Source organism: Crassostrea angulata, chromosome 8 (genome assembly GCF_025612915.1).
Source record: "Crassostrea angulata isolate pt1a10 chromosome 8, ASM2561291v2, whole genome shotgun sequence".
Lineage (NCBI taxonomy): Eukaryota > Metazoa > Mollusca > Bivalvia > Ostreida > Ostreidae > Magallana > Magallana angulata.
Window position 1 is genome coordinate 23,125,267 of NC_069118.1, and position 25,962 is coordinate 23,151,228.

At 32.4% G+C, this 25,962-nt stretch overlaps 5 protein-coding genes across 10 annotated transcripts; 2 read left to right on the plus strand and 3 right to left on the minus strand.

Annotated features, from left to right (window-relative positions):
- Nucleotides 1–890: 890 nt before the first annotated feature.
- LOC128161800 (uncharacterized) lies at nucleotides 891–4,023 on the minus strand. Of its 4 annotated transcripts, XM_052825200.1 has the most exons (5): nucleotides 3,576–4,023; nucleotides 3,215–3,247; nucleotides 2,328–2,591; nucleotides 1,086–1,347; nucleotides 891–939 (listed from the first exon to the last, which is right to left on the minus strand). In XM_052825200.1, coding segments are annotated over exons 1-5 (969 nt in total). In that variant the 5' UTR covers nucleotides 3,985–4,023; the 3' UTR covers nucleotides 891–938. The 4 variants fall into 4 exon arrangements, 3 of the variants coding, with proteins under 3 accessions (XP_052681160.1, XP_052681163.1, XP_052681161.1); XM_052825203.1 differs by lacking the exons at nucleotides 2,328–2,591; nucleotides 3,576–4,023 and adding an exon at nucleotides 3,360–3,547; XM_052825201.1 differs by lacking the exon at nucleotides 891–939 and having other exon boundaries at nucleotides 1,085–1,347.
- A 519-nt stretch (nucleotides 4,024–4,542) lies between these two features.
- LOC128161801 (histone H3.v1-like) lies at nucleotides 4,543–7,211 on the plus strand. Its single transcript, XM_052825204.1, has 8 exons — nucleotides 4,543–4,557; nucleotides 4,662–4,739; nucleotides 4,853–4,894; nucleotides 5,136–5,183; nucleotides 5,298–5,327; nucleotides 5,433–5,498; nucleotides 5,591–5,617; nucleotides 5,712–7,211. Exons 1-8 carry the CDS (start codon nucleotides 4,550–4,552, stop codon nucleotides 5,812–5,814), a joined length of 402 nt encoding a protein of 133 aa, XP_052681164.1. The 5' UTR covers nucleotides 4,543–4,549; the 3' UTR covers nucleotides 5,815–7,211.
- A 132-nt stretch (nucleotides 7,212–7,343) lies between these two features.
- Nucleotides 7,344–14,877, plus strand: LOC128161805 (short transient receptor potential channel 7-like). 2 transcript variants are annotated; one of them, XM_052825209.1, is made up of 12 exons: nucleotides 7,346–8,508; nucleotides 9,164–9,334; nucleotides 9,634–9,801; nucleotides 11,009–11,192; nucleotides 11,280–11,567; nucleotides 11,765–12,026; nucleotides 12,139–12,370; nucleotides 12,771–12,953; nucleotides 13,190–13,237; nucleotides 13,363–13,432; nucleotides 13,515–13,690; nucleotides 14,027–14,875. In XM_052825209.1, exons 1-12 carry the CDS (start codon nucleotides 7,735–7,737, stop codon nucleotides 14,243–14,245), a joined length of 2,775 nt encoding a protein of 924 aa, XP_052681169.1. In that variant the 5' UTR covers nucleotides 7,346–7,734; the 3' UTR covers nucleotides 14,246–14,875. The 2 variants fall into 2 exon arrangements, with proteins under 2 accessions (XP_052681171.1, XP_052681169.1); XM_052825211.1 differs by lacking the exon at nucleotides 13,190–13,237 and having other exon boundaries at nucleotides 7,344–8,508; nucleotides 14,027–14,877.
- Nucleotides 14,878–17,419: 2,542 nt separating this feature from the next.
- On the minus strand, nucleotides 17,420–19,288 carry LOC128161780 (complement C1q tumor necrosis factor-related protein 3-like). Of its 2 annotated transcripts, XM_052825170.1 has the most exons (4): nucleotides 19,133–19,288; nucleotides 18,722–18,799; nucleotides 18,135–18,283; nucleotides 17,425–18,034 (listed from the first exon to the last, which is right to left on the minus strand). In XM_052825170.1, the coding sequence occupies exons 3-4, from the start codon at nucleotides 18,277–18,279 to the stop codon at nucleotides 17,622–17,624; spliced, it is 558 nt and encodes a 185-aa protein (XP_052681130.1). In that variant the 5' UTR covers nucleotides 18,280–18,283; nucleotides 18,722–18,799; nucleotides 19,133–19,288; the 3' UTR covers nucleotides 17,425–17,621. The 2 variants fall into 2 exon arrangements, with proteins under 2 accessions (XP_052681131.1, XP_052681130.1); XM_052825171.1 differs by lacking the exons at nucleotides 18,722–18,799; nucleotides 19,133–19,288 and having other exon boundaries at nucleotides 17,420–18,034.
- A 3,087-nt stretch (nucleotides 19,289–22,375) lies between these two features.
- Nucleotides 22,376–24,124, minus strand: LOC128161779 (complement C1q tumor necrosis factor-related protein 3-like). Its single transcript, XM_052825169.1, has 3 exons — nucleotides 23,981–24,124; nucleotides 23,329–23,462; nucleotides 22,376–23,220 (listed from the first exon to the last, which is right to left on the minus strand). The coding sequence occupies exons 1-3, from the start codon at nucleotides 23,989–23,991 to the stop codon at nucleotides 22,808–22,810; spliced, it is 558 nt and encodes a 185-aa protein (XP_052681129.1). The 5' UTR covers nucleotides 23,992–24,124; the 3' UTR covers nucleotides 22,376–22,807.
- Between the last annotated feature and the right edge of the window lie 1,838 nt (nucleotides 24,125–25,962).

Here is a 25,962-nt window from a genome sequence, read left to right on the forward strand (position 1 = left end):
TATTTTTATTTGTTCGCTGTAATGAAAACTCTGTTGATGTAATTTAATTCATCACCGTAAACTTAAATGTTGTTCATAAGCATTCTCGTATTATTTTATTTCAACACTATTGATTTAGTTTAACTCTACAATGTTATTTACAAATTAGTTTTACTATGGGACCGCTACCATCGCCTCGATTTACAAACGGTATCCAAGAGAGCGGTCCCTTTAACAATATCGATATGGACATTACAGATAACGAGATATGCACTTTTAACATTTAAAAAAGAGTACATAATGAACTAACTGTTCTGATTCTGTCTTTCATGTATTAAAATTACATTTACTATCATCCAGTTAGTATGTCAAATATTCTCCAGACATCGACGTGATTTAACAAGTATCTATGCATTTTAGAAATTACATGATCACACTTTCCTTTTGCTGGATACACATGCCAAAGGTCGATTGATTAATGACAGATACCGACAACCTTTTTATGTAATCAAAGTTGTACAGCTCATAGATTTAAATACTTTACGTTCAAAGCATGTGTTAATCCGAGAATCCTCTGACTCTAACCCCCGCTTTTATATTATGACATGTGCGCACATGTCATAATATAAAAGCGGGGGTTAGAGTCAGAGGATTCTCGGATTAAGCATGTGTATACGAATCATAAGATTTATATATGTACCATACTTGACATACTAAAGTTCGGTCATTCAATGTCTGTTTTCGACAACAAGTACATTTATTTTACGCCAAAAAAAAAATAAATAAATAAACGTACTTGTTTCCTAACAAACAATGAACATCCAAACATGAGTATGCTTTTGTTAATTTATTATCTTTAGATAGGAAATGAAAAAAAAAAAATATATATATATATAACAAAAGACAAAATAAAGATTTTGAGATCGGGTATTTATTAATTTACAGACTTCTTCTGGCGTTCTGAAAAAAAAAGATATACATATATAGATATATACATAATAATAGTGTAAAGAAAACGTATTTCTTTACAAATGCAATTGAGTTTTAGAAATATAAATGTTAAACTATTCACTTTTATTTTTCATACAAGAGAAGTAAACACTCACTATTTGCGGAGGTTGTAGCGCCGAGGCTCCTCCACGTCTTCTTCGTCTTCCTCGTCTTCCTCCATAGCACCGACCGGCGGGCGACGAGGACGCCCCCTCTCCATACGCTCTAGCTCTATCCCAGCATGGTCGGCTCCTCGCCTGGCGAGTGGTGGTTTCCAGGCGCATTTAAATCTCTGCCAGAGGATCCTCACTCCCCATACCACCGCCGCAGTCACAATAACCGCAAAAGCGGTTACGGCTAATCCGTACGCTTCGTCAACTATTTAAAATAATAATAATTAAAATAAATATGGTATTGGTATTATGAACACTTATAATCAAGAATTTTTTAAAATTATATAAAGAAAAAAAAAATTCACTTGTATATATTAAAAAGCATACATACCTTACTTTATCGAAACTAGTACATACCCCCTGGATTCGTCAATTCATGCAAGAACAGATTTAGTCAACAAATACATAAAAAAAAGAGATTAGTTGATTAAGTAACATGCAACTTGTATGGCCTTATCTAATGTTATCTCAAGTCGGAGCTACTACACACTCAAAATAAATTTTGATACTTATAATGATCACAGATTTTACATTATTTTTACAATTTTGGTTTGCATATTTCTTTCTTAGTAATTACAATATTCATATCAGTTGAATCCGATTTTATTTTTTTCTCCGTGTGAACCTTAAAACCCATACACACACTATAAATAAGACATGTAAAAGAATATAGGTAAATAAATAATCTATTTCATTTTTAAACACCCCTATTAGAGACCACCGTGGTTTTATACGCCATTGTCCGCATCAAAGCGCTCGGCCGGGGTGTTGATAACGGGTGAATCCTTTCGGAGCCTGTGTATTGTACGGTTGTGAAATGGCGAGTTTGAAAAAAAATTAAGAAGTATTTTGATTTGGTCTAATACATTCTAGCAAATTTTCATTTCATGCAAGGTAGTAAATTGATATATTAGTAGACAAACAAAACCCGTGCATGGTTTCACGCATTGCTTCGTGTACACATTACAAGTCTTCACACTTAATTTGACATGCAATTGTATTTTATTTCTTAGTGATTTCGATCAAATACCGTCTCTTCAATTTCGTCCATCTCTTCCATCTCAGGCGATTGGTTATTAATACGTCTTTTACGTATACGTCTTAATCTTAAACCTATCACACATGCGATGAAGAGTATAGGCAATACAATTAAGATAAATAAAAAATCAAGTTCACTCCCCATACCCTTGTTATCATTTTCGTCAGTAGGTTTCGTCGAGGATAAAATTGTCGTGGACGCAAGATGCGTTGTGGAGGACGTGATGTGTGAAATCGTGGGTCCATCGGAGGTCAAAGTAGAGGTCGCACTAATAAGGGTGGATGATTCTGCATTTTTAGATGTAGTTTTACTAAAAGATACCGGGGTCGTGACAGAGGTAATCTTGCCTCCCTGTGTTGAGATGCCATGGGGGATATGATTAGTCGGCGTAGTGATATCTGCTATTTCATCTGCAGAACAATTTAATAATAAAAGAGAAAACACAAAAACAAATAACAAGGTGTTAAGGAAGCTCTAAACACCGGCTAAACTGATTTTTTAAATTTTGATTTCAATTGTACTATATAAAAGTGTTCTTTTCAAACGTGTCTTAAACATTTTCAACATAGCAATCCACCCTTTTAAGTCCAGGAAAATTTTTTGAATTAAAAGCGTATAAAATTGTTCAATTCCCATTTATTTATTTCTTTGGAAAGAATGACTGCAAATCAAGACCTAGATAATTTAATTTTAGTCCAATAAACCGATCATGAGTTTAAAATTCGTTAACAATTGAAAAATAAACTGCAAATCCAACATTTATCCATTTTGACTCTTCAGTAAAGATTATGCTAACTACCCCAAAATACCCTTAAATCACTGTGCAGTGTTTAGAGCTTCCTTAATTGACCAATAAAAAGTTTTAGTTTAAACAACGAACCACAAAACATGAAAACAAAATAAGAAAGAAAGAAAATCAGACCTGTAGATTTTATTTTTTTTTTTTGGTAAAATAGAAACATGTCTAGTTTTTTTTATTTTAAAAGTAAAACATCTACAGATCTGACAAAATCGGAATGGGAATTTTACTTACTAGTGTTTTCCATGCTCCTAGCTGTGGACGTTTCTGCAAAAAAAAACCGCATTATTTTATAAATCACATAAATCCATGAATATAAAACACATAGCATCATCGGATTTATCCAGTGTATTATTTTATAGTAGAAAAGTAAATATACCACACTCTAGTACGGCCCGTCCGTTAGTGAAGACCTCTTCACACATTTTTGGAACTCAGACTATAAAAATAGATCAAACCTTGGTCTAACTTTCTCACGATCAGCATCCGTGGGACTGCAGGTGAGACCTAACGATGAACTCGACATCGGAGTGAATTACGTAACCTTTTGCGAGAAACAAGAAAATAAGCGGAAAAAAGGGGGGGGGGGGGTTACCTGAACACGATAGATTGTCGTTGGAATTCACCATTTCAATGATTTCAACTCCTCGACTGCAAAATTGTTTGAAATGTAATATATTGCAATCCCCTCTCACAAATAATTGTTTAATAACTGTATCTGTTGTAATGTCTCGCATCCAACATTCAACCTGCACATTTTCGGCCCCATAAACGCAGACCGTTTCTCCTGTGCAGGTTGCATAGTTACTGAAAGGATAGTCACACTCCTCACAGCTAAATGCAAAATATACAAGGGTAACAAAAATAATCAACACTTTCATTTTTTCAATAATTAATAAACTTCCGCTGACTAGAGTCACAGTGTATTGAATTAAGATTAGTGAAAGTTGACCAGAGTCACCGTGCATTGAATTGAGATTAGTGAAAGTTGACCCTGTCCACATTTTATCTTATATTTACCCAGAGATGCATAGTTTAATGGAAAATCCCCCCTCGCCCCCCCAGTCTCTTTCTGGACATAATAAAATTTTCTGTAAAATTTTCTGCATTCTGTCATTACCCCCAAACAGATGGTGAACATTAAAATGTCATTCAGGTAATTTCTGTGGAATTTTTACTATTGTCTAAGTCGCGTGCACCGAACAGGTTTATCAATAATTGTAACTGACAGAAAATTAATCATGTATTTTTCTCCTCTATCTTGCAAAAACGATGTGTTGTAACATTTGTTTTTCAAGTTTTCTAATTTTAAGTTACATTTACACCCCCCCCCCCCCCCCAATACAGAACCTGTTTTATTTTTTATTATTTAAATGAAGTACTTATACCATATATGAACAGGGGGAAAACGCCCTGAATTTCTGTATTATTAGTTAAATTGGTACAGTTGGAAACCTGTCTTATTTTTTATTATTCAAATGAAGAATTGATATCACATGATTTACAGATATAAAAAGAGAAAATGTGCCATAAATCTTCCCATTTCTACTCCCAAATACAATATTAGACATGGATAGGTGGGTGAATATAAATATTTAAAAAAAATTTCAAACTTGTTATTTTTTTTTAATTGTTCTTAATTTTTTTTTTAAATCTCGTAATTTTTTTTTCACCTTATCAGATGCATTTGTGAGGAAATCAGGGAGGTCATCAACGACCTCAGACGATGTATATTCATCATTGACAATTTCCCGTGCCCGTGAGTATTAAGTGATATTGTGTGATTTACCGGGAACTTAGTTCATATTTGAGTAAGTAACATTTTTTTTAAAAAAATTGTTATTATCAACATGCTAATTTACTATTTTTTAGTTTTCCCATCATACATGGGAAAAGAACGGGGTCCCCTGACAGGTAAATACTTCGTATAATGACTTTAATCGCATTTATTTATTTTTATTTTAAAGGCTCTCACACTCGGTTAATATATATATATAAACGCGTACATTTTTATCTCTAATTTTATCTCGAGATTTTATACATGTTATAAAAGTTTCATGCATATTTATTTTAAACATCAGAATAAGCATTATTCATATCGTCAATATTTTTTTTTAGGTAGGCATTGTTATAGTTTTGTGTCTTTTTTCTTTAGAATTACATCAACCCCATTAAGAAACCCAGATTTCGTCTGGGGTGCTGGGTTAGTACATCATTCAGTGAGATGAAATTTTAAACAAATCAAAATTAGCCTACAAGTCATTCACATCTTTTATAACGAAAAACACATTTTTCATTTCTCTCTCTCTATCTGCAGGGCGGCACCACCAAACGCCCCAGCTAAAAAGTTAGTATAATTCTTTAAAAGCATACCATAACTTAAAAGATATTTTTTTTTTTTTTTTAGACTATTTTATTTCAATACAACTACATTGTTATCGTATGATTTCAGTCCCCAAGTTATCGTCATTAGTGACGACACCCTTCCCAGCCTTCACGAGAGCTGGTTTGAAACCAGGTATTTTTTAACTCAATATATTTATCACAATACTATTAAAGATGTACTATACTTGTGTCATCTTTTAAAATCATACATGGTTCTCTTTTCAGTACCGAAATAGATTCGTCTATTACAATGTAAGCATATATCTAGCAGAAATATTTCAAATACAAAAAGACAACAATCTTAAGAATTAAATATCAACTAATAAAGGTGTTTCGTTTTTTCCAGTGCGAAAGAGGACGAAGAAAAAGAAGAAAACGAGGAAAAGGAGGAAAAGGAGAAAACGGAGGAAGAGAAGGAAGAGGAGGAAGAGGAGGAAAAGAAAGAATAGAATGAGGAAAATGGTTAGTATTTGTTTTTTTTTTTTAATTTCCTTATGAAAAATATTTGGCTGATTTAAAACAATTCGACTTGTTCAGATTTACCAGATTGATTAATATCATGCGTTTATTACATTTGATATTAATGCACTTGTTTTCACCCTCTTTTACAGCATTGGAGAATTAAGAAAATTAAAGAAAACAACAAACCAATGTAAAAATAAAATGAAGAAAAAACTTAAATGTTGTGATTTTTAAAGGTAATTCCAAGCGTGAGGTTAAAACATGCCAATGGTTGGATGCTATGTGATTGATAGAAATCATGTGTATTTTAAAAATTAAAATACATAAGATGTCATTATCAGTCATTTAATGTCCGAACTTCGGTATGTGACCATTTACCAAAAGTTACTGTGATGTTTATTCACATTTTGCATGGATCTAATGCATTTTTTTCCCTCAACAAAATCATGTCAATGCTTAGAGGTTATGTGATTGATATAAACCGTGTGTATTTTTTCTTAAATTAAAAAATGCATAAGGTGTCGTTATCTGTCATTTAACATCCGAACTTTGACATGAGTGTCCGGACGGAGATTATATTCGGTAATACCATCTACTTGGAACATGGGGTTTTTTTTATGAAGAGGTACTATTGTATGACTAATCCCGGGATTTAGACTAGAGTGTCATCAATTCTACTTCAACATTTTATCTCCTATTATTACAACTGTAAATAAATGAAGTTTATCATTTTCATTTCATTGTTAGTTAACGATTATCCCATATCACCGATTATGTCAATGGCCAAATAGTCCTCTATCATACCAATATCGATTCACTGCTCTCTCTGATACTGTTAAAGGGGCCGCACTCGATAAGATATTTTCTTTGTCTTCATCTTATTCCCCCTAAGGACTTTTATTGTTTACTTGTACAATAAACTCAATTCCTATCATACATCCTTCCATCAAGACACGTTCAACTCATTTATTATCTCCATAATAAAACAATGTTTATTCTCCATTATTTTCCCTCATCCTCCCCTTGTTTACAGGACTAAGTCGTATTTAGGGGATTATACGGATTACACCCCTCTATGCCCCCTCTCATAATGAACCCTCCAACCGTTATGGACCCCACTGTATTGTTCACACACCCTAGGGAGGGGATTATCCAGAAAATCTCCCATTGTTCTCACCCCAATAGGACTCTTAAGGAGGGATTATCCGGATAATCCTCTTATCTATCTTACACAATAGACCCCATCCCTTAAGAGGGGATTATCCGGATAATCCCCCTTAATTAGGGCTCTTAAGGGGATTATCCGGATAATCCCTCTATTGTTCTCACCATTGTTCTCATACAATAGACCCCAGGGAGGCCCATTGTCTACCCCCCCTATATGTCAGATATACTACTTCTATATAGAGATATAAAGTGAGAATATACTATTGAATATAACAATATTAGATATAAAACGTGGTTTTCTTTATGCTAGAATCAAAACTGGAGAAAAAGTGTCAAATTTGTTTTTATTAACAAATATCGGACAATTTAGGGATTTACTTAGCGGAAAGCAAGCATGTGTATCAAGTGTATACTATTAATGTTATAAGTGCTCGTTTGCATCGAATCATTAAATGTCCATATGTTATGTTTTTTATATTAAATAAACGTTGTTACTGAAAATTGCACCTAATTGTGTAGAAATCAATTTTCCGCTGCTGTGTCAACATTAGGACAATAAAGTATCCAATTATCACTGTCAACCAGACATCACATATTGAATAAAGTCGTTATTTCAGAGCAAATGATACACCATTTTTTACGCTAGTGTGACTAACCAACAAAAAGTGCATTTGTATATTAGCCGCTCGCTACGATGCAAGATGTTCATTTGAGCTCGCTGGTTACATCTCTAAAGAATAATGACCAAGAAACAGAAATTTGTCCATATTTTGTCTGAAAGATTGAGGCCAGGCTTGCAGGACGTCGAAAGAAAGTATTTAGAATCATGTGAGCTGGGAGACGAGAATTTTGTCAAAAATGTGTTGAATTCAGGAAGAGTCTCTGCAGATATTGAAGACACACAGGGAAGAACTGGACTTGATATATCAATAGAAAATGGACATGTTTCCTTGGTAGATTACCTTTTGTCCAAAGTCAGTCCAAAAATTATCCACCAGGGACTTCTATGTGCTATAGAATACGATCGGGAAGAGATATGCGAGATTCTGTTGAATCACCCGATTTACCAAACCACACATAAAGATAAAGACGGGGTGAAAAGCAACGAATATTCTACCATACAAGGCATCACATCTCCAAATGGGGTTACAGCACCCGATGATGATGATTTATCAATGAGGTCGGATATTTCCAAATTCTCCGAATTGCCAGTTTTTAATATGCTCAAAGAGGCGCTGATTAAAGCAGCCATACGGAATGATTTTCAGATTGTTCAAATGATCATGATGAAAGGAGCATTGGTAGATATTCCTCACGACTATTTCTGTTCTTGTACATCATGCATTGAAGAGCAGAACAGGGATTACATGGTCTTTTGTAACAGAAGACTTGATACCTTTCGAGCTCTGGCAAGTCCAGCATATATTTCTCTAACAGATGAAGATCCTGTCATGTCTTCCTTCTTCCTCAGCAAAAAGTTCAAACAACTTCAAGTCATGGAAACTGAGTACAAGGCAAGTGCACAACATGATTCGGATTTACATTGAAATATCTTACTTAAGGTCAAGATCTAGTAAATGAAAGGTGCCTACAGGTTTATGAAATTCAAGATATAAAATTTTTTCAATGATGCTTCATTATGATAGCTTTGTTCCATAGGGTGGTAGTACCGGGGCTTAAATTTATAATCATGTTATAAACAACCATTTTCTATGAAATATGAAGGATAAAAGTAACAAATCTCGGAGTTTTGTCCATTTTTGACTAATAAAATATACATAGAAAGCCTACAGTCTCTCAAAACGACATTGAACAAGCTCTTGACCTCCTCTTTAAAACGATGTTAAATTGAATATAGGTACCGGGATTAATTTTTCCATGATTTAACATAAAATGCCAAGAAATTGTTAAAATTTTACATAATTCCTTAAAAGCCGTAAAGTATGGGAAAAATATTTTTCAAATCAATTATGATGTCATAATGGTTCTAACACCGAAGAAACATTCTTGAATCATTTACTAGATCTTGACCTTAATTGATTGTGTTTAACTATGTTACATGTACTTTGAGAGAATATGTATAAATCTGTAGCGAATTGTTCATTTTGCATGTGAATACGTTTGATGAATATAAATGAAAGTACAATTACCCTTTATTATTTTGAACAGAGCACGTATGAAGAGCTTGACTTGCAGGTACAAAACTTCACTCTTGACTTGTTGAATCAGTGTCGTACTTCGGATGAGGTGAGGTCGCTTTTAAACTCGACAGAAATGACCGATGCAAACACCAATTCTTTTCCTCTACTGCAGGTTGCATTGCAAATGGAGCAAAAAAAGGTATTGAATTTTTTTACAAAGATGTCTCAGTTTAAATATGTTTTAATTATTCTAAAAGTTAAAGGTGTATTTATTTAACAAATCGTTTTGCTTCTAAAGAGACATTTATAGAATTATGCATTCTGAGCTTAAAATATATATTTAATGTCATCAAATACCTTAAAGTGTCAACAAAATCTTACATGGTAATTACTGGTTCTTATACTTTTTTCATTTTTTTAAACAAGCTTACCATATTAAATCTCTTAATTTTAACTTTCGAAGAAGTGTAACTTTTTTATGATAATATGCGTTTTCAGTTTGTCTCTCACCCAAAATGCCAGGCTCAGGTATCAGCTCTTTGGTTTAGTGGACTTACAGGGATGCGTCACCTGAATCGTTTTGAATTCCTGCTGCTGTCTATTCCACTTGGAATGATATTTTTACCCATTTTATCCCTGGTTTTTATATTTGTACCTTGGAGCAAAGTAAGTGATGCTTTTAAAATGTAATATATATTTAATAAATAAATTATTACACTCTGTTCTCAGACAATTCTGTTCAGCCTTGAATAAGGAGGCTCGGTGATAATCAAACTAACATTCAAATCTTTTGATATGATATTTTTAGCTTTGTAGTAATTTTCAGGGGGGGGGGGGGGGGGGCAAATATTTAAAATAAAAAAATTGACTCGTCTACTTTATCTTATATACAACTCTCTTCTAAAGAAGATTGATAGAGTCTAAAAATAGGCATGACCACCCCCCCCCCCCTCCCCCCTCCTTCTTTAGGAATGTACATAGCATTAAGTTTCATACTTATTTTTCCGGATGGTAGAAAACTAAATCTAACCATAAATATTTCATCAGGGCAGATACAATAGGTTTATTGCATTATTTTTTTTACCTGAAATATTAATTTTTTCTGATCCATAAGACTGTTATTAAAAGGAGTCATTGTCACAGCTGCATAGTTACGAAAATCATTATCTTTGCACATGTGTTCATGAAAACGCTCAGTTTAAAAGTCACAGATGTGCAACTTTACATTGATTAACCCAAGTAGACATCAATAAATACCGCATATAGCTGTACATAGCTTAGATCATGGAGTTAATTTATGTTTTGTCATTTAAATTTTTTTATAGAATATTTTTTTGCCATTAATTTAGTCTACAAACTGAAAATACAGTGATTTTTTAACGTAAAACATTTTTGCTATGTAGAGACACAGTACATAGACAAAAAACGCATAAAAACCCAACAAATACTCAGTAGTATGATACAACTGCACCAATTATGTACTCCTTAAAATTCAGTTACATATACAACATGTATATTGATGGGTTTTTAAGTTTTTGTTTGTTTATATCAACGTTTCGTTTCGTCCTTAATTCGAAATTATATATGACTTATTCTCTTTCAAATTTAACAAGATCACAAAATTAAATTTATTTTTTAAAAAGTAACTTTTTAATCAGGATCAGAGAAATACATTGTTTTAAGCATTAGTACACCAAAACATTAAGATTACTAAGTTTCATGGAAGGGTATTGGATCAATATGTTTAATTATGCATGAAACCCTCTTTGATACGGTTCTAAAAAGAATTCTTTATTGAAACCCTTTATGTAAAAATTAAACAAAACAAATAATTTTGAATTTAACGTAATTAAACAAAATAACATTTTTCTAGGTTACGCTTTTGCTGAACCCACCTTCCACCCGTTTCCTGAGCTATACATGTTCCTACATAACTTTCCTGTGTCTGGTTGTGTTGGGGAAAATCCAGTTTAGTAACATGTGGGTGTCACTTGGTTGCGAACATTCCGACCCATTTACATACGTTTTTATTACACTGATTTTTATGTGGATCATAGGTATGTCTGTACATTAAAGTATTGTTTAAAATCTACACACATTTAAATTTTGCTGGCACCAAACACATTATTTGAATCGATTTTCAGGGTGGATTTGGGAAGAAATGAAACAGTTGTTTGAGCAAGGAGCAGGCAATTACTTCCGCTCTGTGTGGAATATCATCGACTCTCTCATGCTTACGTTTTTGTTGACCTCTTTCACTTTGGACGTCGTTGTCCCCATTAGGTTGCAAAGTTCGCTAGCTCAACACCAGATTAATTTCAATGTATCTGGTGAAGAAATCAACATCAATCAACTTCTCTTCTGCTATGATGTTGACAACAAAAATAATTATTTTTCGACGGAGAGGCAATGCCCTACGGCTACGATTGGTGGTAAACATTCAAATTAAAACTGTTCATAATGAATAATTTCTAAAAGTGATATCCAAAATAGTTTTCCTGAAAAAAAATATTTTAATTACCATCTATATTGAAGTTTCTCGTTTAAGTGTTACTCTTTCCTATTTCTTAGGAGTAAACATGTTTGAATAAGCAATATTTGTTATGATAATCTTAGATATCTATTTTAGTTGACTGGGCTACAAGTTGGGTCCCAGACCCTGAACTTATCTCTGACATCATGTTTTCTGCTGGGATAATTCTAAGCATTGCCAGAATATCTTTCATTATGCCTGCCAACGAAACATTTGGAACCATGCTCGTTTCATTTAGAAGGACTTTTGGTGACTTGGTGAAACTGTTAGCCATGTTTGTTCTAATCTTGCTTAGTTTTTCGTGTGGACTCGCCGCTCTCTATGCTGCGCATGCGTGCCAGACAGCACACTTTCAAGGGTAATTAAGTGAAATCATCTCTTTCTTATGTCAACTAACTTGTATTGTGAATTGCACATTGACTTTATCATCAATCTAATACATGTCATTGATAACATTGAATATTTTACAGATTTAGTGCTGTGATCTTTGTTTTGATTTGGTCACTGCTGGGTTTTGGCGAAGGAAATACCCCTAATTTAAATCGCACTGCCCCTCTAAGTTCCATTACAAACAACTCATCACGCATCACATTAACGGAATGGTTTGGATACGCAATATATGGTCTATATGTGTTTGCTGCTATTGTTGTTTTGATGAACTTGTTGATAGCTGTAATGAGCAATACTTTCCAAGAGGTCCAGGTATATTTAAAAACAAACCTTTAAAATACAAAAAAAAACTAATTATTTCCTTTTTCGGGGACATGCAATCTTTCAGATAGTCTCACATAAATAAAAAATGAAGGTAGATATATTTTTTCGATCAATAACAACAAGAGCTTGAATTAAAGGTTAAGATAGTTATTGGTCATTTAAGACTATACTGATCTCATACAGAAGAAGAATTATGCATAAATATATATGTATATACTGTAATAAAATGCAAATTATTTTTTTTCTTATACTAAATGAAAGTTTATAGCTAAAATTATATCTCAAAGCTTAATGTTGGTCATGTGGGTTCGTTATTTTGGTGAACATCCAGACTCCTCAAATATAAGTGATCGCAATATAGATGTAAAATCGGTTAACTTTCTGTTAGGATGAGAGAGACACGGAGTGGAAGTTTTCACGTACAGAATTATGGATGACTTTTATTGAACCTGGCTGCCCGGTAGCCCCGCCCTTCAACATCATTCCTTCAATTCGGAATATTTGTGAAGCCTGGAAAAAACTGTGTTGCCTATGTAGCAAAAGCAGATGTCGTACTGTTAAAAAACAACAGGTACATACATGTACAAGCATACCGAATGTGGTGATGTCTGTGCTAAATATTACAAATAATACAATACAATAATACAATATCAAAGTCCAATGGTATTACAATTATTTGAATTGATGTGAAAATGAACCTGTAAAAAGTAACAAATTTAAAGAAGTGTATTTTCTGTCTTAAAATATACAAAAACTTTCAACCGCATAACAACCACCTCATACTGAAAAGTTGCAAATACATTTTAGTACGATTTAGAAATGAGATGCTCACCAGATGCCAGAACTCCTCGGCAGGTTTGTTTTACAGTTCATTGTTGTTGTTCATATTTTTTTTTATTTAACTTTTAGTCATATTGTTTTTCGTTTCGTTTGATAAAGGAAATGTTTAATTAAAACATGAAATGTTTTACATTCCACAGAGTGTTATATGCGCCTTAATACAAAGGTATATAGTTCATGCATCCCGTGCAAAACAGGAAGACGACGAAGGTAATACAATAGCTTACTCAACTTTAGGCTGACTGTGTTTGTGTATTCTTTCGTACGTATTTGATTATTTGTCTGCTTTTAGATGTCACTGAAGACAGACTACGAAGACTGATAGAAAGAACAGCGTCACGACTAGAAAAGCGATTGGATGAAATTACAGGTCACGTGCAACATGTAGATGATCACGTGTCTCATGTTGACAAAGGTGAACGGGATATCCAACAACTTCAAAAGGAGGAAATGCAAAGAACTAACACTGTACGTCGATCTTCTTAAAGTAACACTTTGAATTATCAAAAGCATTCACATCACAGTAAATGTTGATATGCAGATATGGAAATATCAATTGCATATATACTTGTTATACCTTTTAAAGTATATAACAATTGGGATAGGTATGTCCTGGTTTATTGCATTAATGCGTAATCAGGTTAAAATTTTGTAATTTATCGTTCTATCAATTTCTTTTAAAGAAAATATTGATTGTTTTGCTTCAAATGATCTGTCCTATCAAATTTTTGGATATATTTATTTTGATTTAGAAAAAAAATTGTTTTAAAATTTTATCATTTCGGTTGCTGTTGATTTTTTAAGCTCATAAAAGCACAGGAAGAATATATAGAACTATTGAAGTCAAAATGGAAGGAGGGGGAAAGGTTCAGAGAACAGCGATTACAGGAGGTTATGTCAATGCGCGCGCAAAGAGAGCGACTTCTCCAACAGCATATGTTTGAAGAAGCACATCGACTAGAAGAGGTGATCACGGACACTCTAGAGGAGGCGGATTATATTCCAAGAACAACTTTAACATAAAGGCTGAGAACAGCCTTATATGTAGCTATTTCTTCTACAAGCTTTTTTTTAAAAAAAAAAAAAAAAACTTTTTTCAGTTATTGTATACATGTACAACACTTCATAATGTAAAAAAACCTTTTTTTTTCTTTTGAATATGTAACTTTATATACTTTATGTAAGAAGCAATGAATTCCCAATTATTACAAAGAATATTCCAATTACACAAATATAACACTTCCTTTAATTATTTTTTTAGAATTAATAAAAAAAATACATGAAAAAGACTATTTTATTACATACATGTGGACGTTGTCTTTTATACATGCAAATAATATACTAAATTATTCCTTTTTAAAATGTACAAAACAATCGTTATAATAATTTATAATAAACATCATAGATATGACAATTTAAAATGCTGTCAGGATACACGTTGTCGTGTTATGGAGCGATAATTTAAAGTAATGAAATAAAAGAAAAAAGAAACCAGCTTTTCAACTTGAGTATTAGAATGACGATGGAACAAACTAGTTTACAACGATGGATTAATCAATTTTCGGAACCTGCAATACTGAAGAAAAAACAGCTGTGTAAAATTACACCGTTTCTAAAAATATATTTATAAACGAACAATTTTTTTTGTTTTGGTACATGAAAGTTTAAACTTTTGCACACTTTCAACATATTTTTTCAGTAAATAAAATTTTATATATATATATATATATATATATATATATATATATATATATATATATATATATATATATATATATAATAAGCACAAACATTGCAATAACTCTCAAATTGACATATACCTGCCCATAGTGAATAATTAAGATATACATAAAGCACAGAGAAATTCACCTTTATATATATATATATATATATATATATATATATATATATATATATATATATATATATATATATATATATATAATTTCATTCACTGAAAAAATATCTTGAAAGTGTGCAAAAGTTTATTGTGACTCACATTTATTTTGTTTCATTAGAAAATTCTGTGAAGATTTGATCACGAACCATGTTAAAGGTCAAATTGTTAGCATCGTTCAAAAACGATACACTTTTTGAACCAATTTGTATTTTATGAACATATTGGCATATATAAAATTGATCGAGGTAGACAATAATTTTATACAATAATAATTGTGAGTACAACTATTGACCTCTTGGGCCATTGACCCTTTCGAACACTTCAGCTTAGATTATGAAATTTACTGCAATAAAATCATCAGGTATAAATTAGAAAAAAATAAAACTTAGCTATAAAAAAAACTAATTTCATTTACTTGCGATTACTGTAAACTTGGAAAACTGAAAAAGCATGATTATGATTGACTAAGATCTTCGAAGACAACGTTCGATATTCGTAGGAAAAATCAACAATTTTGTCCTCTATTGACTTCGTCGTTGTTAGTTTAAATTCATCTTGCAGAATTAAACAAATCAAGAGAGACCCCTAGTATTTATAAAGTTTTTATCCTTGTAACATCAAAACGATGTCCGCCTGCACTTAAATCCACTTAAACTCCATAATAAATCAAATTACTGTAAAGTATCATTTTCATAAAACAATCATGCTGACTTGACTTTCGATATTGCGTATTCCGAGTTTATCATTTCGTTGGACGGGAACGGCTAATTCTTAACACAGATACGTGTATGTTTACATTTGGTTTTTATTGTATTTCAATAGCACTCTCCATCAGATTACTGAGATGATGTCGGTTATTTACGGCCACTTTCTCATTTTGATTTTTGAGAATTTCGGTTTTCTGAAATAATTTGCAAATCTTAATTTATACTTAATAAAAATTTTAAAATTAATTATAGCATTGTCCTTTTTAGAATACGTCAGCCTATTATAAAAAGAGTCGATTAATTGAGTTTTAGAGAAGAACAAATCAAAATGGAGATGTTTTCTGTATATATCTCATGTAATTTTAGGCCCATAATGTTATAACATTTTACTACATAGTAAGTGTCATGTGATCAACAAAAGTCTTGTGATTATGAATCCTTAAATAAACTTAAAGTTCTTGATTTTTTTTATAGGTATGGCGTTCTATAAATATATATATTTTTGGCTGTTGTAATGAAAAAAACCAACCAAGTTTGGCTACTTTATTTTCGAATCAACATCTGGATAAAAAAATCCTAACACATAACACTAAATGATAAGGATGATTGAGAGAAAAAATTTGTTTAACTTTGAAGCATATATTAAAAAAAGAATGGACGTTTATTTTAGACTTAATTAACTGTACGTAGTTGCAGTCTTTTTGATGGTTATTTAATGTGAAAGTACAATGTTAAAAATGAATTTCGGGAAAATCAAGGATAATCATTGCATTGGATCTATGACGTTTAATAGTTGTAGTTGGACATTTTTACGTGCGTTCTGTGTGGAAATCCGAGAAAAGGGGATGGGTTGTATTTAAAGCATGATGCAAATATTGATGCTAGAAAGAGCCAAATATCTATTGTTTTTTTGATTAAACAAAAAGTTAAACATCATATTACAGCTGGAAGCCACCCTTTAAAAAATCGCAAAGGATATTGTTTCGCTCGAAGGTGTTCGAAGAGTTATAATATACACAAGACATCGGGCAACCTCCCCTAGCGGAACATATCAATTTCAATAGGACTGTGTTTGAGATCTTTTGTTAAAAACGCCGAAATTTTATAAAGTGTGTACTTTATCTACTCAGGACGAAAGATTATTTTTCTGCCTTATTATGTATAGGTGAAATAGGAACCCATGTGTTTATATCTAAATACCTCAAAGTTGGATCCGCAAATTCTAAAATGATTTGCTAATGTCCCCCTCTATTTAGAAACGTTTTATTTACCTTTACGGATAATTGGCAGCGAGATGTGATGTGCTGCTAAATTCAGGAAGAACAGAAAAAGACATGAACACTTTTTCATACAAATTGTCAATGTCAATTACATAATATGTCTTTATATAAGTACTCATTTCAATACCTTTTCACTTTATATGTTTGAGTCGGTCACTATCTTCACTCTTTTCCCCTCTTTTGTCCATTTATTAATTGTTTCCAAATGTGAATTGTGTGTTAATTTCATTTATAAATGTATCTTTTGATATTTTACAAGTAGTAGTGATCGTTCTTCAAAAACGAAAGCCCTGCATATTCAGTATATAATCAATGTAAATAACACAAGAAACACAGTTTCACAGTTATTGTTTCATTCTGTGTAACAAATTATACAAACATGTACTTTTGGTTTCTACAAGCAACACTTAACAGACGTTCATGTATCGATTTATTCATCTTTGTCGTGCAATTTTTATTTCCAAAGTTATTAAATTAATCTATGACAAGAAGCTAGAATAAGCGTTTTAACATCAAATCGAATTTATTTTGCTCCCAGAAAAATACGTATAGTAACCACCGTGAATAAATGCTGCCGGCATATGCCAGGTCCGTATCCATACGTTACTGCCCCTTTTCAGCTCGTAAATGAGGTGACCTGACGTATTGATGTGGGCACTTTGTTGAGTGTTAATGCAAGTATGCACGTGATCAACATTGTCCACGACAGCAGCAATGTACACTGTACCTCCTTTTTTTGTCAAAAAAGACCAGGTGAACGAGTATACTCCGTCCTCTGGTGCTGTGAACATACCTGTTGCGGGGTCATAGCCATTGCCTTTATTTAACTGAACATTTTCAAATTTCATCGTTGTATTTGGGGAAATGTTGTAGAGGTGAGATTTCAGATTTGCATGGAAAGCAATAACATTATAAGCAGTACAATCTGCAAAAATTAAAATCAAAATGCTTATTGTGATGAATTAATTCTTATTTAAAAACTATATAGTTTACTTCAATCTAAGCAACCAGAGACTGTCATCTACCTTTCTTTGGCTCCCATCCTATTGTTTTGCATGCACTTCTGTACCCACTGATGTCGTCCATGAACTGGGCGGGAGATGTTGTTTGTACACAGCAAATGGAGGCATACAGCCATAAGAGGAACAACAGTCGAACACAGGCAAGCATAATTCTAAAATTCAGTTTATTTATTTAAATTCAGTTAGATTTAAAACAAAGTTTACTAAAACAATTTAAACGATCCCTTAGACGGATTAGAAAATATTCATTTATTCTATTCCTTTTTATATATCGATATTTGATTTTACTCAAAATTGTTATGAAAAGTATTTTTAAATTTCGCATAAAATGAGAAAATTACTTGTAGGAATAAGTGATGTATTTCACATTTTTTCCAGTGTGCTGTTTTTGTTTTTACTAAAGTGAAATTCTCCATCGTTTATTTCTCACTTAAATTACCCGCTACAATGACAGCCAAAATAACGTTGAAAATCTACGATATAAATGCATAGTTAATATTACTTACCAAATAAGCTATTTATTTTACCTGAATGTTGACCATTACTTCTACAAAATCACAGGTAACTGATTATCAAACAAAAACACTTACCTCACTCAATCGATTTTCTGTATTTCTCGATTTTTCTGTTTATTGTGACTCACAATTATTTTGTCTCATTTGAACATTCTGTGAACCCAAAAGAAATATTTGATCACGAACCATGTTCAAGGTCAAATTGGTTTACATCGTTCAAAAACGATGCACTATTTGAACCAATTTGTATTTTATGAACATATTAGCATATATAAAATTGATCGGGGTAGACAATAATTTTATGCAATGATAATTGTGAGTAAAACTATTGACCTCTTGGGCCATTGACCCTTTAGAACACTTCAGCTTAAATTTTAAAATTAATTGAAAAAAAATCATGATAGATAAATTAGAAAAAAAAACTTAGCTATGAAAAAAAAACTTATTTCATTTGCTTGCCATTGATGTAAACTTGTAACTACTCACCTCAAAAGCATGATTATGATTGACTAAGATCTTCGAGGACAACGTTCGATATTCGTAGAAACAATCAACAATTTTGTCCTCTTTTGATTTCGTCGCTGTTATTTTAAATTTATCTTGCAGAACTAAACAAATCAAGAAAGAACCCTAGTGTTTATAAAGCTTTTATCACGCGACTATCCTTTTAACATCAAAACGATATCCGCCTGCACTTAAATCCACTTAAACTGCATAATAAATCCAATTACTGTAAAGTATCATTTTCACAAACCAATCATGTTGACTTGACTTGCAGTTTTTCGTTTTCGGTTTTTCCTATTTTTCTATAGGTATTGCGTTCTATATACATATAATTTTGGCTGTTGTAATGAAAAAAAATCACTTAGGATGACTACTTTACTTTAGAATCAACATTTGGATGAAAAAAATGTAACATATTTTACTAAATGATTAGGATAATTAAGAGAAAATTTTTGTTTAATTTTGAGGCATATGTTAAAAAAATAATAGACGTTTACTTCAGACTTAATAAACTGTACGTAATTGTGGTCTTTTTGATGATTATTTAATGTGAAAGTACAATGTTTAAAATGTATTGCAGGATAATCAAGGATAATCGTTGCATCGGGTCATAAACGTTTAGCAGTTGTAGGTGGACATTTTTACGTGAGTTCTATTTGGATATGCGAGAAAAAGGGGATGGGTTGTATTAAAAGAATGATGCAAATGTTGATGCTAAAGAGTGCCAGATACTATTGGGTTTTTTAAACCAAAAAAGATAAATATGACATTACAGCCGGAACCAACGCTTTAAAAATCGCAAAGGATATTGTTTCGCTTGCAAGTACAGGTAAATATCGGTATCTCGAACATTGGATATCTCGAATACCCCGCTTATGTGGAAGTCGGCCGCCGGTAATTTGCATGATATTAGTCGGTGTTCGAAGAGTTATAATATAGACCAGACATTGGGCGGCCTCCCCTAGCAGACTATATCAATTTCAATAGGACTGTGTTTGAGATCTTTCTTTAAAAAACGGCGAAATTTCATTAAAGTTTGTGCTTTATCTACCTGGTACGAAAGATTGTTTTTCTGACTTATTATGTTTTGGTGACATCGGAACCCATGTGTTCATATCAGTGTACCTCAAAGTTGGATGCGCAAATTGTTTGATATTTTGCTAATTTCCCCCTCTATTTAGAAATGTTTTATTTACTGTTATGGATAATTGACGCTTTATTTCAAACAGCAAGCTGTGGTGTGCTGCTTAATTCAGAAAAAACAGTACAAGCCATAAACACTTTTTCCACACAAATTTTCAATATCAATTACATTATTTTGTTTTTATATCAGCATTCATTTCAATACGTTTGATTCACAGAGCGAGCTGCGATGTGCTGCCTAATTCAGGAAAAAGATTATAAGACATATTAAACACTTTTTCACACAAATTTTCATATCAATTACACAATATCTTTTTAGCTCACCTGAACCGAAGGTTCAAGTGAGCTTTTCTGATCACCCATTGTCCGTCGTCCGTCCGTCCGTCTGTCCGTCCGTCTGTAAACTTTTCACATTTTAGACTTCTTCTCAAAAACCTTTGGGCCAAATTTAACCAAACTTGGTCCAAAGCATCCTTATGAAAAGAGGATTTTAAATTGTTAAAATAAAGGGTACAACCCCTTTTAAAGGGGAGATAATTACGAAACAGTGAAAATAGGGTGCATGTCTCTTTAAATCTTCTTCTTAAGAACCATTGCACCAGAAATGCCAACATTTTCACAAAAGCTTGTATATATAGTGAAGATTCTAAATTGTAAAAATCGTGACCCCGGACCAAGACTGGGGCCCCAGGCATTCCGGGCTACAACTTAAACATAGAAATATGTAGGAAAAATTTAAATATCTTCAAATCAAGAACCACTGCACCAGAAATTCCAATATTTATACAAAAGCTTGTATGTATAGTGAAAATTCTAAATTGTTAAAATTGCGACCCCCGGGCAAAAACTGGGCCCCCAGGCGGGGCTCAAAGTTAACATATATAAGAAAAATGTTTTAAAATCTTCTTCTCAAGAACTACAATGCAACAGTTTGGGATATCACTACGCATACATCCTTGGCAATTGTAGATTCTAAAGTGTTAAAATCATGACCCTCGGACTAATACTGGGGCATCAAGAGGGGTTCAAAGTTGAACATAGAAATATATAGGAAACATGTTTAAAAAACTATTTTCGAGAACTACAATGTCATACTTTGTGAGATTACTTTACTTGGATCCTCAAATAGTGAAAACTTTAAATTATAGAAGCGATCTAATAATGGGGCTCCAGGAGAAGGTGTTCAATGTTTCACATAGAAAGATAGGAGGAAACATGTTAAAAAATCTTATGGAGGAGAACTACAATGCTTTAATTTGTGAGATTACATTGCAAGCATTCTCAAATTGTAAAGTTTCTAAATTGTGGAAGCTGTGACCCCCAGACTAATATTTGGGCCCAAAAAGGGGTTCAAAATTAACATAGAAATATATAGGGAACATCTTTAAAAATCATCTTCTCAAGAACTACAGTGCAACAGTTTGTGAGATTACTCTGCAAGCATTATTGGCTATTGTAGATTCTAAATTGGTAAAACCGTGACCCCCGGACTAATTCTTGGGCCACAAGACCCCAGATCAATACTGAGCCCCAAGTGGGGTTCAAAATTTAACATATAATATATATGGAAAATGTTTAAAAATTTCTTCTTGAGAACTACAATGGTACAGTTTGTGAGATTACAATGCAAGGATCCTCAAATAGGGTAGTTGTTAAAGCCAACCATAAACCCCAGACCAATACTCGGGCCCCAGAAAGGGGTTCAAAGTTTAAAATAGAAATAACATATGCTATGAAATAGAATGTTACAAGAAACTGTTGTTCATGTGAGCAATGTGGCCCATGGGCCTCTTGTTATATTAGCATTCGTTTTTCCACTTTATATTTTGAGTCGGTCACTATTTTCTTTTCTTTTGTCTATCTATAAATTGTTTCGAAATGTAAATTAAGTGTTAATTTGATTTATACATGTATCTTATTGATATTTTACATAAAGAATTGATCGTTCCTCACAAATAAAAACCCCGCATATTCAGCGTATAATCAATGTAAAATACAAAATTTCAAAGTTATTCTTTCATTCTGTAAAAAATTATACATATATTTACTTGTGGTTTCTACAAATAACACTTGAAAGAAAACGTTCATGTATCAATTTATTCACCATACAATCATCTGCTGATAGTCTCATTTGTAACAAATTATGAATTCATTTTTTTGCACAAATTGTATATAGTTACCTAGGGTTCTGTAATATAAATATACTGAATTCTTGTCTTCTCATGACAGTACACATTTTGCTTTATTGCATTATTTTTCTGAATAAGTTTTATCAACCAGGTATAAACAGTTCTATGAACTCAGTATAAACCTGACCTAGTCATCAGCAGCAATGTGGCGTATCTACGTCAGGGAACAGATGCATGGATTACCTCCATAAATCTTTCACTGAGAGTGTTAAATTGATAAAATATCATGATCGAAATAAACAAAAAGGTTACAGACCTCATTCCTAAGTTTCAAGGGGCTCTTAAAATTTATTTAGCAACAAATATTTGTTCATGTACAATTCCTTTAAATAGAACTTATTTTGCTTCCTGAAAAGTACGTGTAAAATCCGCCATGTATAAAGGTAGCAGGGGAGTACCAAGTCCTAATCCATACTCTTGTGCCCTTGTTTAGTTCGTAAAGAAGATTACCCGAAGTACTAATATACTGACTTTGTTGATTGTGAATGCAAGTATATACGTGATCAACATTGTCCACAACAGCAGCAATGTACACTGTACCCCCTTTCTTCGACAGAAATGACCATGCAAATGAATATACTCCATCTTCTGGCGCAGTAAACATTCCTGTGGCTTGGTCATAACCTTCACCGTTGTTCAACCGAACATTTTCAAACTTAATTGTTGTATTTATTGGTGTATTGGTGAGATGGGATTTTAGATTTGCATGAAAAGCAACAACATCGTATGCGGTGCAATCTGAAAATATAATAACATGTCTTCGTTAAAATAAAAAGTAAACATGATTTATTTTATTTAGATAAACATCTACTTTTAAAATTGTTACAAAGAAATTGCTCCAACTACCTTTTTTTGGTTCCCAACCTATCGATTTGCAAGCACTCCTATAACCCTTGATGTCGTCTATAAACTGAGAGGGAGAAGTCGTTTCTACAGTTTCTATGTGCAGGTGTACGAGCACGGTGAACGTCAATATGACCCTGTGTTAAATTATATATATATATATATATATATATATATATATATATATATATATATATATATATATATATATATATATATATATATATATATATATAATTTTAGTCACTGAAAAATAAATGTTTTAAAAGTGTGCAAAAGTTTTTTGTGACTCACAATTATGTTGTCTCATTAACAAATTCTGTGAAGCCAAAAGAAAGATTTGATCACGAACCATGTTCAAGGTCAAATTGATTAACATCGTTCAAAAACGATGCACTATTTGAACCAATTTGTATTTTATGAACATATTAGCATATATTCAATTGATCGGGGTAGACAATAATTTTATGCAATGATAATTGTGAGTACAACTATTGACCTTTTGGGCCATTGACCCTTTAGAACACTTCAGTTTAAATTATAAAATTTACTGCAATAAAAATCATGAGGTATAAATTAGAAATAAAATAAAACTTAGCTATGAAGAAAACTTATTTCATTTGCTTGCCATTACTGTAAACTTGTAACTACTTACCTCAAAAGCATGATAATGATTGACTAAGATCTTCGAAGACAACGTTCGATATTCGGAGAAAAAATTAACAATGTTGTCCCCTTTTGATTTCGTCGTTGTTATTTTATGCCTATCTTGCAGAATTAAACAAATCAAGAAAGACCCTTAGTGTTTATAAAGCTTTTATCATGTGACTATCCTTGTAACATCAAAACGATGTCCGCCTGCACTTAAATCCACTTAAAGGCCGGATCTGACCTAGTTGAATATCCACACGGACGGCAATGAAAGGGTACCTGCAGTCAAGACGATGTGAAACATATGTCAAAGAGTTTAATTACCAAAATTTAATGCAAAAAAACGCATCAAAATCGATGCAAAAATAACGGAGTTACGCCGCTTCAAAGTGGCTATTTTTACTTGCTTTGGGAAATCTAATAAAGAGAAAACAGAATTAGGCGATAACAAGGCTTCAGCGGAAGTGACGTCACGAGGTCAACAGGAGGGGCATTTCTTTACAAAGCTTCACAAATTCAATTCGATTTTTCAGCCAAAATGATTGATATAGGTCTGATGTTTTGATGTATCTAGTTATTTTAAGTATTGTAGATTTAGAAATGTGTATCCGTAATTATTTTATTACAGTCAGATTTATTTTTAAAGGATTTTAAAATATTTGCTATTCTCGTCGCCCTTTTACCGATGAATACGATATCTTAACGCTTGCATGGGCAGATTTATGTTAATTATTCATTCTTTGATTACATAATATCCTTTCACACACGAGTGATTCGAGACAATGACTTAGGTAAACAGATAAACTAACGAAGCCACTGCTCCAGACACACGTGTATCTGGGGTATGTATATACATGGTACACGAGTCTGGTGAACAACGATAGGGTTTCACACCTCTGGACTGGTAAATTGAATTGTGTATAATTAGCTACTCAATTGTTAAACAATAAAAAAGAAAAATAAATCAGACTGTGTGAATCAAGCATTCGTAAGCTAATACCTGTATATAGTCCGTCAATCAGTGATTAAAGGCTATCAAATAGTAAAACTAATGTTCAAAGTAAATGCCTTTATTGTTACTTATATAATCACTGAAATCATGACCAACTTTACATTTCAACAATTTTAAACCTTTTTATGTGATCAAGTAATTATTTCAGAAGTAATTACATTTACGTTGGTCTTAATTTCTTGTTAAATCAAGTGCAACTTTCTTTAGAGCGCTATGGTCAGCAATTTAATTAACGCTTTAACTCCACATTACTTAAATTGTTATACTGACAGCGAATCATTATGAAATTTGAATAAACTTGAACATTTTGACAAAGGATGTAAATAAATGTTAAATGAAATTCCATTATCGTATTTTTAAAAGAATATAAGACTTAATCATGCAGCCATCATGGACTTTCGCCTTGATCCGTTTATAATCCCGTGTTCGTTTGTTAAAGAATGCATACTATTTTGATTGTTATTAGTCCTATATCATTATTATTGAATAATCAATTGAAATCATTTGTAATTTTATGCCTTATACGAGGAATAGACCCCGCGTTGCCTTTACGAAATATGTATTATCAATATTATTAATCAGTTAATAATGTCACGGAAAAATCATTCGAAAGAATGGAAATATTAACAAAATATGTTAACTTTCTTAAAACAAAAGTTTGATTAATTGCCATTTTGATACATACGCTGTGCATTTATACGCAAAATGTGTTATACATTTGACTAAATTCATGAAGCAAACAATTTTCCGAGTTCGGCATTTTTGTTCGATAAAAAACGGGTTTAAACTCAAACAACAGTATATTTAGTCATCCAGGGTTGATAAGGAAATAAAACAACAGAAAAACATGTTCATAAAACGATAAAACAATGCAAGAAAACGAACATTTTTCATACGATATTGCTGTTTCTAATCCAGTCACGTTGACCCCGTGACGTCACAGTTCATCTCGCGCCAAATCGGCTTGATTCAAA